Genomic DNA, 15,505 nt, shown 5'->3' with positions numbered 1-15,505 from the left:
CCTGGTTTTCTAAGGTGACTATGACAGAAATGGAATACATTGTCTGAGCCATTTTTCTCTGCTTTGGCTAGGCCTTTCTATTGACCAAAGTGTAGCCACTTTAGAATCCTTCATGCTTTCTAAGAAGCAGAATTGGGGGGGGGGCTTTGCCTGCCCACCCATCCCCTATATTGCCAAGAGCCACAATTTCCCACCCACCCTCCATGCGATTTGGTTGTCATGGGATATATTACTGTTTTCCACGACTGTCACAGTTCTGGGTGGTTTGGGCATGGGAGAGATCCTTTTGGGTAGGGAGGTAGTGCCTGTGTGCCTGCATCCCATGGTGTTGGGACTCCCTTAAGGAGTCTTGAGGTAGAGCCACCTTCAGCAGCATGCCCAGCTCAGAGGCTGTTGGTAGGGCTTGCACTAGCATGTGGCAAGGGGACCACACAGCGGTTGGCACTTCTTGGTAGCACCCCATCAGGTGGGCTGGGGTTCCAGGGTTATCAGGCAGCAGGTGGGTGGCCTGATTCAGGTTCAGCCCCTATGCTGCACCAATATTCCTAGGGTGTAATCAATAAAGCTGTGGCCATTTTATTCTCCAAAGTCAATGTGTAAGTTCTTTGCCTGTGCCCCCTCCCCATGCTACTGTGTCCAAACAAGGAAATGTACAGAAATAGGAATGCAGATGCACAAACATACACACTATTTTGCCAAAAATCAAACAAACAGGCAATCTTATTTGCTTTAGAATTAGATGGCTATATGAGGTGGAACCTACAGACAACACACACCATTAAATCAAATTCTACCTCCCAGCTAACTTGATCAATTGCCTTTCCTCCACTGTTGCAGGACCATATGTATCAAATCATATACATATAGGGGAGAAACACCCCCAGAGATTCAAGAAACGCTTCTCTTCAGACTAGGAGAGCATCTATTAGTGTGATCCAGTGTCGTATACTGGTTGGAATGTCCAACTAGGATCTGGGAGTCCCAGGTTTAAATCCCCACTGCAATGAAGCTCACAAAATGACCTTAGGCCAGACATTCCTTCTCGGCTTCAACTACCACACAGGGTTATAGTGAGGATAAAATGAAAGAAGGGAATACCACGTAACCTTCTCATCTCCATGGAGCAAAGGTGGGATAAAAATATACTAATTAAAGAAATAATACAATCACTATATCACTTGGCTATGAAATATTAGAACCTAGTCCCTTTGACAGTAAGGAACAGGCCTGTTTGAATGCATACCAAATTTGATAAAATAGAAAGGATCAATGACTTACTGGATGTTTGTGCAACAGGTGATGCACTAGAATTTACTCTTCCTTCTAAATAAAAAGAGGATGATTAATATCTTATCAATTATATCGCATGTCATCCAGGAGATCAAGAACTTAACAGAAAAAACGTCGAACAAACCAAATTATACTAGGTATGGAAAAATTCTCTATGTTCAGCTGGCTGGACAAGTTTTCCACTTTGAGAAAAAATCTCAAATGGTGCTATAAAAACCAAGCAACACAACATAAATTCATGCACTGTACATTACAAATTTTATCATTCCTGGTGACTAGAACTACATCCTGCACTAAAATTAAAGTGAAGAAATAGAAATGGTACAGAAGGTGAAATTTTATAATGGATTTGTCAAAATCTATGCATAAAAAGTGGAAAGTGCTGTAGATATTTGATTTAGATGCTCCATGCTAATTTCCAAAAGATCACCTCAAAGACTAAACTGTATTATTTGATTTATGAGGCAAATTAAAACTGTACCTGGCATTATTTATTTGCTTTTGTCCTTCCTTAATATTATCCTTCAATTCATTGACAAAAACAAAAAAATATAATTAAAGTTACAAGAGAAATTGTTGTTATGTAGCCATACCTTCACAAATGACACCAGCATCTTCCTGATGACCGCAGTTATGTCTGCCCCAAGGTGCATGAGGGCACTGAGACAAGGAGTATTCATTTCCGCTGCAATTAACATCATCCAACAAAATAGGGCCTGAACCTGGACCATGAAAGGCATTTCCAGGTGCTGATAGCGCCGATCCACATCCAAGCTGTTGGCACACGACTTGTGCATCATTTATGCTCCAGCCATCATCACAGACTGTTCCCCATGTGCCATTATGATATATTTCAACACGACCTGCACATCTGTTGGCTCCATTCACTAGTCGCAAAGATCCTTTAAAAAAAAAGTGTTACTTGGCTTTATTGAACTGATCAAGTTAATGTCACTATCAATGCTAAATCATTCCTTATATCACCAGTTAATCTGTATATCTAATTCCCAAAGTCCCCTCTGCGTGCGGATACTTATTTCCACAGATGGGGCCATAGTCTCCCCCAACAGGTTTTTTTTACAGATCAAGGGGACTCTGTGGCTCTGCACAAAAATCCAAAAAGTAAAAAATGAGCTCAGGGAGGGTTGTATTTCCCCCCCCCAATACCTTTTGAAGTGACCATTGCAGGGACCTACTCCAGGCTCCACCACATCTATAGTGAGAGATAGACTGGCTGATGGGGGGGGGAAGAGAGACAAGGACAGAGACAAACAAAGGGGACGAAGCAAAAAGCCTCTTAATGAATTCACAACTCAGTGGTATCAAATCAAGCAGGCAAAAAGACTCTTCGTTTTAGAAGACTCTTCTTTTTTCATCATTATACCCTTTGATGAAATTTTTATAACAGATTTCTGTCAAGATCTATGCATAAAAAGTGGAAATTGCAGTGGATATTTGATTTAGATGTTCCATGCTAATTTCCATGAGAGCACTTCAAAGGCTAAGCTGTATTATTTGATTTATAGGGCAAATGGTGTACCTGGCACCATTTATCTGCCTTTGTTCTTCCTAAATATAATTCTTCAAGTGATTGACAAGAAAGAAAGAAAAAATTGAAGTTACAAGGGAAATGGCTGTTGTGTAGCCATACCTTCGCAGGAGACACCAGCATCTTCATGATGACCACAGTTATGTCTGCCCCAAGGTGCATGAGGGCAATCAAACAGGGAGGATTCATTTCCCGTGCAATTAACATCATCCAACATAATACTGCCTATGCCCCGACCAAAAAAGGCATTTCCAAATGCTGATACCGCTGATCCACATCCAAGCTGTTGGCACACAACCTGTGCATCATTTATGTTCCAGCCATCATCACAGACTGTTCCCCACATGCCATTATAATATACTTCAACACGACCTTCGCATGTGTTGGCTCCATTCACTAGTCTCAAAGAATGTTCATAGGGAACTTAAAAACAAAAGAAAGTGTTACTTGGTTTTATTGAACTGGTCAAGGTAACATCACCATCATTGCCAAATTTATTTTATTTGTTTGTTTGTTTTAACTTTTATTCTTCCCTCCCTGTGAATGGGCTCAGGGTGGAGCACAGCAACATAAAATAACATAAACCCAATAATTCAGTAGTTAAAACAGTTTTAAAAGTCTGAATTAAAAGAGGAAATGCTTTCAATCAAAGTGCAATAGTCTCAGAAGATGGATTCGCTGGGCCACTAAAGTTCTGGTCAGTCTGGGCCGCATAGAGTTGGAGACCTTCAGCAAGGGAGGCCAACTTGATTGGGTGCCCACTCCCTCATCCAAAAGCCTGGTGGGACAGCTCCATTTTACAGGCCCTGCATAATGATAGAAGGTCCCACAGGGCCCTAATCTCAAGCAGGAGCATGTTCCACCAGTCTGGGGACAGGGCAGAAGGCCCTGGCCCTATTCGAGACTAGGCAGATGTCCCTTGGGCCGGGGACAACCAGCAGATATTGGTCAGCCAAGCGCAAGGCTCTCTGGGGAACATATAGGGAGAGGTGCTCCCTCACATATGTCAGTTCCAGGACACGTAGGGCATTGAATGTCAGTACCAACACCTTGAAATGGGTCCAGTACTCAATTGGTAGCCAGTGCAATTGGTGTAGCAATGGCCAAATGCATGCTCACACCGGCGATGCAGTCACCAGCTGCGTCGCCACATTTTGCAATAGCTGGAGCTCCTTATCAATAGTTAGGTAACGTTTTCTGTAAAGTTAATTTCAAAGTGAATTTTAAGGATTATCTCTTTAATAATAATTTTCTGCCTACATTTAGATGCTTCAAAAACTATTTTGCCATGTTAGGACGAAACTGATTTCAGTAAACGTACTGAAGCCAATGGGGCAACTCCCATGTAAATCTGTATGTAGGGATTTTGCACTTTCCCCATGTATTCCAAGGATGAGAGGTGGAACGAACAAGGCTGCTGAAATGCTCAAAAGCTTCAGTGCCTGTGTCAAAAAATTTAAGCCATTTCATTGTTACCTCTTAAGAGTGTTAGGACTTTTATTTCCCCACAGCAAAAACAATGGGCGAGCAAAATGAGGGAGGATTTTGTTGAACTAGCAGATGGTGTTAGAATTACAGCTCAGAAGGATACAGGGGCAGATTTCTAAAGTATTTCTAAAGCTTTCTCAGAGAGATATCCTATTCCTGTCCAAGGGTTAGTTCAAGTATGCACTTATGACACAGAGGCGGAGTCAAAGTGTATTGTATATTTGCCATTAAAGTATAATTGTTGGGACTTGGGAGGGAGTGCTTTGAATTTTTGTACATAAAGGTGAACATTCTAATTTCATAATTGGGCAGACATTGTATAGAGTTGCACAAATTGTGTCTAATACAAATAGAAGTCAACAGAAAACCAATGAGGGTGGCCAGAGAAGAAATCAAGGGGAATTAAGGAATTAGGCCAACCAGCTATAAATTGTTATTTAGAGATTGTTGTTTTACTCAGATGGATGTCAAACTCTGGAGGGAGATGGGAAAGAAGTATTTAAAGTCCCTAGGATTAAAGTAACTATTCAATATAATAGTAACTGTTTTATCATGGTGACTACAGAATATGATTGAGGCTGTTAGTATTTTAATGTCTATTAGCCATAACTCACGTAATTGTGTAAAAGCTGTTGATTGTAACAACATGGTTATCATGGTGACTACAGAATATGATTGAGTCTGTTTGTATTTTAATGTCTATTTAATGTCTATTAGCCATATCTCATGTAATTGTGTATAAGCTGTTGATTGTAATAACATGACAATACTATTTGTCACCTGACATATGTTGATTATTATATACCTTTGGGTAAACAGTAATGGGTGGTGAAATCCTTGGTTATTGTATATCATTTTAGTATATTGGAAATCTAAGGACTTAATATTTCCAATTTGAGTTAAAAAGGGTGTGTGTGGTGCTCAGTTGTAATCACATCTTGCTCTTTAAAACTTTATTACTCTTAAGAGAAAGATAATAGTGAGATAGTTCAAGTGGCTGGGTTCCTTTTTTAAGTTTTCTGTTTTGGATTCTTGAAAGTACAGATTGTTGTTCTTGTAAAATAAATTATTTCTTTTAGAAGATTGTGGTTGTGCATTTGGGATTTGATAAAGAAAGAGCCCATAGCACCTCTAGTTAGTTTCCCTTTCTCCAGGTTGGGAGGAGGTCTGTATCACAGGGTGCATCACAAATGTCAAGCTAGGATCTGGGAATCCCAGGTTTAAATCCCCACTGCAATGAAGCTCACAAAATGACCTTAGGCCAGACATTCCTTCTCGGTTTCAACTACCACACAGGGTTATAGTCAGTGTTCCCTCTAAGGTGAGTTAGTGTGATCTAGCTCATAGGTTTTTTTAGCCTCCAGCTCACACATTTTTGTCTTAGCTCAGGAAGGATGGCTCCAGAATAAACTAATTTATGCAGTAGCCAAATCACTTGCTGACAACTTTAATGCCAGTCGCTCACAAAGTAGAATTTTTGCTCACAAGACTCCAAAGCTTAGAGGGAGCATTGGTTATAGTGAGGATAAAATAAAGGGAATACCATGTACCCATTTTCAGTTCAATGGAGCAAAGGTGGGATAAAAATATACTAATTAAATAACTATTAAAATCTATATATCACTTGGCAATGAAATATTAGAAACTAGTCCCTTTGACAGTAAGGAATGTGCTTGTTTGAATGCATAACAAATTTGATAAATAAAAAGGATCAATGACTTACTGGATGTTTGTACAACAGGTGATGCACTAGGAGTTACTCTTCCTGCTAAAAAAAGGGGGGATAATGATTTGATTTGATTTATTAGATTTCATCCCCACCCTCCCAGCCTAGGCTGGCTCAGGGCAGCTTACATAAAAACAACATAAAATTTACAGTAATATAGAATAAAAATTAATATATGGTCATGAAGAATTCAACAACTATCTGATCAATTATATTGCCTGTCTTACAGGAGGTCAATAACAGAAAAAAATGAACAAATCAAACTATTTAAGCTATAAAAAATTCTCTATGGTCCCTGCCACACGGCAGGGGAAAAAGCGGCAAAAAGCGTGATGCCGAGCCAGCCGAACTGCACATGTCCGAGCATGCGCAGTTCGGCTCGTAGCCGGGGACGCGCCGGTGCATCCTTGCGCCGGCGATCAGACTCCCGGTTTGCGGCGCAGCAGGGAGATGAACCACCTCGGTAGGTGGTTCCTACTTGATCTGGATCATCGAGTGGATGGGCCAGTTCGGGGACGGAAGCACCACGCTTCCCAGATGTTGTGGTGTGATCGCACTGGTTTGATCCGCCCCCGAACTGTCCCGCTACTGGCCCAAATCCCCTCGTGTGAACGGGACCTATGTTCACCTAGCTGGACAAGTTTGCCACTTAGAGGGAAAATGTGTTATTAAAAACTTGACCCACAATGTAGCTAAAGTTCTGACATAAATAGGGAGCAATGACATTTGCTGAGGGTGATTAATGATTGATAATTCGTTCCAAACATGTTTCTCTTGTTGATAAAAGTGGAGATATCTATAGCTGTTTAGGTATTCCATAATGTATTTTATTATGTACCATACAGACATAATGGTACATTATGATAACTTAAGTCAAAAAGGACATGGCTGTAATCCCTTGACAGATGACATCTTTGTGATGATGACAGTTATGTGTGCCACCCCAAGGTGTGTGAGAACACCTCAACATCTCATATAAAGTTAATGTCAAAGTCCATTTGGTGCATTATCTCTTTAATAATTCTCCAAATGAGTTTGAATTTAAAAAAGCACCGCAAGCTAAAACAGCTATATGTCTAACGATAAATTAATATATTAAAGATTCAAACACAGGGGAAACACCCCTCAGAATGACCTGCCAAACTGCCTAACAAAACCCGCCAGAGAATCTGTAATATTCCTGGGTCTACAGCGAAGACTAGAAGAATGAGAATGATAAAACAACTTCATTATGAAGAGCCATGAAACAATACATATAGCAGTTCATAACCATGCAGTCCTAAACAGAGTCTTACTCTTCATACTTACAGAAGCCAAAGGGCTGAGAGGACTAATTCTTTTTAGGATGAACTTTGAGTTCAGTGACACCTCTAAGACCAACAAAGTTTTATCCAAGGTATGAGCTTTTGCGTGCACACACACTTTCTCAGATACATTGAAATAGAAGGTAACAGTTCATTGATATATGTAGAGGGTAGTTCACCCTCTACATATATCAATGAACTATTATCTTTCATTTCAAGAAATCTGAGAAAATGTGCATGCATACGAAAGCCCATACCTTAAAGAAAACTTTGTTGATCTTAAAGGTGCCACTGAACATTGTAAATCCAGTTCTAGAAATAACAACATTCAAGTGTTCTTAGGACACGTTACACTATCAGTTCTCTATCAATATTAATATCAAGGGATAAAATGTCTCTATATCATAAATACAAGCACTACACATTACAAATTTTATTATTCCTGGTGACTAGAACTACATCCTGCATTAAGATTAAAGTTAAGAATTATAAATGGTAACGAAGGTATGTGATTTAGATGTTTCATGCTAATTTCCAAGAGAGCACTTCAAGGACTTTAAAAGATATTTGATTTATAAGGCAAATTAAAACTGTACTTAGCACTATTTATTTGCCTTTGTACTTCCTTAATATTATTCTTCAAGGAATTGACAAGAAAGAGAAAACATAACTGAAGTTACAAGAGAAATGGTTGTTGTGTAGCCATACCTTCACAGGTGACACCAGCATCTTCCTGATGACCACAGTTATGTCTGCCCCAAGGTGCGTGAGGGCACTGAGACAAGGAGGATTCATTTCCACTGCAATTAACATCATCCAACAAAATAGGGCCTGGACCTGGACCAAAAAAGGCATTTCCAGGTGCTGATAGCGCCGATCCACATCCGAGCTGTCGGCACACGACCTGTGCATCATTTATGCTCCAGCCATCATCACAGACTGTTCCCCATGTGCCATTGTGATATACTTCAACACGACCTGTGCACCTGTTGGCTCCATTCACTAATCTTAAGGAGTGTTCATAGGGAACTTTAAAGAAAAAAAAGAAAGTGTTATTTGATTTAATTGAATTGGTCAAGGTAACGTCACTATTAATGCCAAAGTTTACCTATCTATTATTTCAACTTTTATTCTGCCCTCCCTGTGAATGGACTCAGGGCGGATCACAACAACAATATAAAATAATATAAACACAACAATTCAGTAATTAAAACAGTTTAAAAGGTATGAATTAAAAGAGGTAGCACTATCAATTAAAGTGCAATAGTCTCAGAAGCTGGAACCGCTGGACCACTAAAGATCTGCTCAGTCTGGGCTGCACAGAGCTGGAGAGCTTCGAGAAGGGAGGCCAACTTGATTGGGTGCTCACTGCCTCATCCAAAGGTTTGGTGGAACAGTTCCGTTTTACAGCCCCTGTGGAATGGTATAAGGTCCTGCAGGGCCCTGATCTGAAATAGGAGTATGTTCCACCATGCTAGGACCCTGGCCCTAGCTGAGGGTAAGCAGATGTCCCCAGGGATAACCAGCAGATATTGGTCGGCCGAGCTCTCCGGGGGCACATATGGGGAGAGGCGGTCCCTCAGATATGTCAGTCCCAGGCTGTGCAGGGCTTTGAAGGTCAGTACCAACACCTTGAAATGGATCCCGTACTCAATAAGTAGCCAGTGTAATTGGTGTAGCGCCAGCCAAATGGATTCCTGCACAGTCAATGCAGTCAGCAGGTGTGCCGCCTCATTTTGCACTAGCTGGGGTTCCTTGTCAATAGTTAGATAATGTTTATCTAATATTTTAATGTAAACTGTTGTGTCCGCTGACCGCCACCAGGGGCCAGCGAATACCCCAAAGCTTGACTTTGGAAGAACAATGGGGACGAGGCTCCTGGTCTCTCCACTGGGGGACCAATGGGACCGTGGCAGGAGATTTATACCCACTAACAGGACCTAGGGGTGTGTCCCCAGGTGTGTATATAGTTGGCCAGCCGGCCGTTTGTCTTTGTTGTGTACCAGTAAAGCGTGCAGGGTATCATGTGTGCCTCAGCGGGTCTTCCATGCGGCTAACCCACTACACAATATAAACTTAATTTCAAAGTGAATTTTAGGGATTATCTGTTGAATAATAATTTTCTGCTTAAATTTAGATGCATCAAAAACTATTTTGCCATGTTAGGGTGAAACTGATGTGTATGTTTCAAAATATCCCACCAAAAAAGGGTACTTATTCTGCCCCTCCTTGCAGCAGCATTCAACCCACAGCTGGTAGGAGATAATTGGAATTAGAAGTAATAAAATGTTGAGGGAGGTTAATGTTTGATAATCGGTCACAAACATACTTTCTTCACTAATAAAATTACAGATATCACTGTGTAGTTGCTTAGGCCTTCCATGTATTTTTAGTAATGGGCCACAGAGATTCTTATAATGTCATTCAAGTCACAAGTGGTTGCAATGTGGGAGTCCCTTCCCAAACTACACCAGCATTTTCAGCGTGAGCAAAATTTAACCTATAGGAAACCTCAGTATGAATGTGATGAGTCTCATATTTATAAACTGACCAAGTAAAAGTTTAATTAAAGACATATTTGATATGGAAAAAAGTTTTCTCTGTGTGTTTAGACTGAGACCTTTCAATGTTGTCGGAATCCTGACCAAAGCCATTGCTTTGAGTTGCTGATCATGCCGGTCTAAATCTAAGTTCCTGATACACAACTTCTGCAACAGTAGAACTTTTCCCCTTCCTTTTTGTTTTTGAAAATCATTAATTTTTTAGTTCTAATGCACACAACCCATTTTAATTAGAAATAGTCAAAGAATGGGTTTCCTGCGTGTCAGAATACAAAGAGAACCTTGGGTCTCTTTTTGAAAATGTGGCAATCTCCTGTGTGTACGGAAATAAGAATCTTGAAAATCTTCCAGCAAAGACACATTTGAAGAGCCAGATTTCTTCCCTTCCTGATACTCTTTTAATTTGTTAATGTATTATCCTTGTAATGAGTGATATGCAAACATTCATATAATGTTTAGGGAGACTCCTCCCACAATTCTTAACACAGACAAGCAGTGTTGCTGTCTGAAGAAAATATAACAGTTGTTTTGTACATGGTCTTGTGCATGCAGTGGGTCTAAAATACATCCTAAAGAATGCACATAGGCTGACATTGCCATATCCTTACCCTTGTTCCTGAGAGCCAGTTTGGTATAGTGGTTAAGTGCACAGACTCTAATCTGGGAAAACTGGGTTTGATTCCCCATTCCTCCACTTGCAGCTGCTGGATGACCTTGGGCAAGCCACAGCTCTGTCAGAGCTATTCCTGAAAGAGCAGCTCTTGAAAGAGCTCTCTCAGCCTCACAGGGTGTCTGTTGTGGGGAGGGGGAAGGGAAAGGAGTTTATAAGCCGCTCTGAGACTCCGAGTGAAAGCTCGGATATAAATCTAATCTCCTCCTTGTCGTCCTCCTCCTCTTCTTCCTTACAGAGGAAATCTAAAGGGGCTGATATTTGTTCCCCTTTGCCTACATGAAATTGTAGTCTCCTTAGGTGCAGGGATCTATTGATATTTTTATGTAGCTCTTTAAGTTGAAAGGAGCAATGGTGCCGCCACCACCACCACCAACAACAACAACAACAGCAACAAGAACAACAACAACAACAATGATAATTTAGTTTTCTAAATCGCCCAACCCCACAAGCAGACTCTGGGTGATTTACAGCATTAAAACAGATAATACAATCAACATGATAAAATTATTACAATGCACTAATAAAACAACCATCCAGATGGCGATCAACCCCTTTTTTTGCCAGCTGCCATGCTCTCTGCGCAGCAAGGCAGGGAAGGGCTGATGAGGCCAAAAGTAAAAAAGGAGGTTGCCAGTTTTACCTGTTGCTGTCCTCATCCAATAACCTGGCAGAACATCTCTGCCTTACAGGCCCCACGGAATTGCATCAGGTCCCACAGGGCCCTGATGTTATTTGGCAGAGAGTTCCACCAGGTCAGGGCCAAGACCAAAAAGGCCCTAGTTCTGGTTGAGGACAGCTGGACCTCCATAGGGCCAGGGATCACCAGTGAGTTGTTATCAGCTGATCTCAGAGCTCTTCTGGGGACATATTGGAGGAGGCGGTCCTGAAGGTACGTGGGTCCCTGACCACTCAAGGCCTTAAAAATCAACACTAATACCTTGAGCCTGACTCAGTACTCCACCAGTAACCAGTATAGCTTGGCACAGCAAAGGTTGTATATGTACTGCCCATGGTGTTCCCACCCTCAGTACTCCACCAGTAACCAGTATAGCTGGCACAGCAAAATATGTACTGCCCATGGCATTCCCACCAGGACTTGTGCTACCGCATTCTGAACCAGTTGGAGATCCAGGTTGTAGATATCTCTTTATTAGTCTTTCCCATCCCATGCACTATGAATCTAAGGACATAAGCTGTCCCACCTGATAAATAAGGGCATGGTCTTCCTTTTTACTAGCTGGCAGGGAAGAAAACAATCCCCCCCCCCAATGCAATATTTCATTGTGCTCTGCAGAAGTAAAATGGGCTGGGAATATAATGCTGAAAGAAAGGGGGGGAACCCCAGTGCATGTATTTATTATCTATGTTTCTTCCCAATGGGGACCAAAAGCAGCAGAAAACATAGTTCTCCCTTCCTCTATTTTATCACAGTAGCAACCCTTTGAGGAAGGTTAGGCTAGAGACAGCATGACTGGTCCAAAGTCACCCTGCAAAATTCCATAGTGTGATGGTGATCTGAATCTTGATCACCCAGAATTCTAGGCTGACGCTGTATCTATTGGGTCACTGTGGCTCTCTGGGAAAGAAGCAGAAGGTTCTTGGGAAAGGAAGGGAAAGCTTTCTCACCTGCTGGCTCATCCCTCTCTGCCCTCACTACCCTAGATATTCAGAGTGTCACCCTTGGAAACTCACAGACCAACTCGTAGCAGATCTGCTGTCCACTGCTGAAAGCTATTTTGTAGTGTGTTACACTGAATTATCAGTAAATTGAGTCAGTGCCAAGGTAAAAAATCCCAGAGACAGAACAGGGCTTTTTCCAAATATTCCATTGGGGAAGTATCACTGTGTGCTCAAAGGCACATTATATCACACCTGTAGAGGTTATGAATCAAAAGGTTTACTCCAGCCATGTGTTGGCTCACAGGACTGTGTCTATATAAGGTAACCACACCTTGGTAACCCTCAAATTTCTCAGAGTTGGAATTCAGTTAGATTATCTTACATTTTCTGCAAAGGCTCTGATAAGAATCTTAGAAACCACAATTCATTTTAAGTTTAAATTAGGTAGAATAAGAAATTGCATGTATGTCTCTTTACTTTTAATCTCCTTGACATATGCTCATTTTTCTGTACCTTTGTGATTTTTGTTTACTTAATCATTTCAAGAATTTCTAAATAAAATTATAAATTAAAGTTTTAATGCAACATTGAGTGGGGATATAAAGTTTTCACCCAATGCGTAGAATAAATAAACTTCTCATCTCCTGCATCAGAAGACTAAGACCTGTTAAAGAATGAGGAAATGGTCATTCTCCACATAGCAATATGGATTAATGGTTAATGCATTGCCTCAGGACTACCAAAGAGACTTTTAGTTGCACGTGGTTGGCTTGGAGTATTGCCCCCTCACAAGTGGGTTTCTTGAATGTCTCAGTGCAATGTGCTTCTCATGGAAATACAAAGGAAAAGATAACTACATTTATTTCCTAATAACAACATCTTTACAAAGGTGCATTGAAAAAGATAACAGTCTTTAGTAAACTCAGCCAACAACAAAAAAGGAGCCAAACTTACCTGAAAAAAGAGCTGCTGTAGAGCCTGTGAACAAAGATGTTTAGAAAAGCTTAGAAAAGCTGTTCCAGGTTCAGTACCAAAATTTTGATACTGACTTGTCATAAATGATATTTTTAAGCTACAGAAGAAATGTTCAGGGTGTTCCAGCATAGTTCCTTTTACAGATGATGTTACAATTGCCCAAGAATTATTCCAAGTCAAGTCAAGTTTATTATGATCCAGGAGCAGAGAACAGAATCAAAATCATCAACAAACTTTACCTTGATTAAATTTGCTACATTGGTTACATGCCATAACTGGGCATAAAATACAATGCTTGATTAAAATTTGTTAAAACAAAACTGTATTGTTCTAATTAGACATGCCTGGGCACAAAATCTGACTTTTTAAAAAGTAATCTCATTACAGCGAATTTCAAGAAGGAGAGAAATATAAAAATGGTTAGATCTACCTGGGTACTGTTGCCAGCATCCTCAGCCCTGAACTTGGGGTGGTCTTTCCCGAGAGAGAGACACAACAAAACAACCTCTGAACCTCCACAAGCAGTGTCCTATGAAGCCAGGCTTAGCTTAAACAGTGGCTTTTGCTGGGAGGTTAGGAGAACCACATCTTGGCTGAGAAACCTCAGGCCAAAGAGAATTCCATGCTGCCTGTACTGCCAAACATTCTCCATGCAAGCAAGCCTCCCCCCCATCTATCCTGTCAGCTTAGTCCAAAGAGGACTGGAATGGGCAAGTCTCTGCCCTTGCCTCAAGCATCTTCTGCTGACCAAATGGCTAGTCTTTTGTCTGTCAAATGTACACGCAGGCAGGGACAAAAAGCCTCTGGTCTGCGTTATTGTCATGAATGAAGTGTGTTGCGGAATAATCCTCTCATTCCTATCTCCATATATTTGTCTAAGATATCTGCATTCTTACACCTATGCCAGACCTATCAAGGTAAACATTAACTTTCCATGTCTAGTGAATGGTCACTTATTCAGGTTCATCCTGCCACACATTAAGAAACATCACTTCTTCCAACTGGAGCCACCCCAGTACAGTCATCCAACACCTGACTTCTGTTGTTAAAGCCAGACTTTGCCCCTCTGAGAGCTCATTGGTCACATCTAGGCCTTGCCCATCCTAATGCCACACACCCCTGGGACTCATCATTGGTCCAGGAAATCTATTGTTCTCACTTGAGACCAGCCCCCAAGACCTTCCATTGGTCTGCATTGTTTTCCATTGTCTATATCCATCAAGCACATGGCCTCAGATCATGTGCTTCTGCCCTGATACCAACTGGCAGTCCAGTATACCCAGATCTGATCCTATAGCTATGCCCATTGCTCATTAATATCATAATTCCCAATCCATTATTAAGAAATAGAGCAATTTGGCTAACAGTACTTGGATATAATTAGGATAATGTATACATTTCAAATGCTCTGGTAGAATCAACAGTATACGAGGACTTTCTCAGTTGTTTCCACCACCAGGGGTCTTTTGGGGCCGGAGCACACTGGAGCACCGCTCCGAGAGCCCAGGAGTTGGCACAAATGGTGGTGGCAGCAAGGCCCTCAGCAAGCCCCGCCCCCAGCTCCCCACGCTGCAGCCCATCAACTCTAATCTGGAGAACCAGGTTTGATTCCCCACTCCTCCACATGAAGCCAACTGGGTGACCTTGGGCCAGTCACAGTTCTTTCAGAGCTCTCTCATCCCCTATAAACAAGTCTAGCTCATCACTATCATAATGCTAAGAGCTAGAACTTGCACCTGCCAGAGAATCTTCAGATCTCTTAGCTATTCTACACACAATGCTATATGATAATTTAATTAATTAATCCTTACAATCACCCTGTGAGGTATATTAGGCTGAGACTGTGACTGGCTCAAGGTCACTCAGTTGGCTTCAATGGCAGACTGAATATTTGAACACGAGTCTCTCAGATCCTAGTCTAAAACTCTAGCTGCTATATCAGTGCTAGGGATGCCAGCCTCCAGGTGGAACCTGGGGATTCCCCGGAATTACAGTTCATCTCCAGACTACAGAGAGCAGTTCCTGTGGAGGTTGGACTGTATAGCATTGTTCTCCCCCCCCCCCCGACAAGAATTAGAAAACAGAAACTGTAATTTCTAGGACTTTCCCAACCTGGATCTGACAGCCCCACCCCCACATCCCCCATCGGTGACCAGGGAGGACCTGGCAACCCTATCACACTGGGTTTTGTGGAGTGGCTGCTGTTGAACAGTAGCAAGCAGACAGGCCTGGATGAGTCTTTAAAGGCCTTATAGTGTCTCCCCTTTTGAAGAGGAAGGAAGGAAGGAAGGAAGGAAGGAAGGAAGGAAGGAAGGAAGG

The 15,505-nt window shown here is 41.5% G+C and overlaps 1 protein-coding gene across 1 annotated transcript; it reads right to left on the bottom strand.

Annotated features, from left to right (window-relative positions):
- Positions 1 to 1,883: 1,883 nt before the first annotated feature.
- Positions 1,884 to 13,189, bottom strand: LOC107117858 (deleted in malignant brain tumors 1 protein-like; the record flags this gene model as incomplete). The annotated part of the gene is made up of 4 exons (XM_015420022.1): positions 1,884 to 2,192; positions 2,942 to 3,262; positions 8,066 to 8,386; positions 13,166 to 13,189. Coding segments are annotated over 4 exons (975 nt in total), but the record flags the coding sequence as incomplete, so codon positions are not given.
- Positions 13,190 to 15,505: the final 2,316 nt, after the last annotated feature.

The sequence above is a fragment of the Gekko japonicus genome, unplaced genomic scaffold, assembly GCF_001447785.1.
Source record: "Gekko japonicus isolate JY-2015 unplaced genomic scaffold, Gekko_japonicus_V1.1 scaffold6329, whole genome shotgun sequence".
NCBI classification, from domain to species: domain Eukaryota; kingdom Metazoa; phylum Chordata; class Lepidosauria; order Squamata; family Gekkonidae; genus Gekko; species Gekko japonicus.
This window is presented reverse-complemented; position numbering and strand designations above follow the sequence as displayed.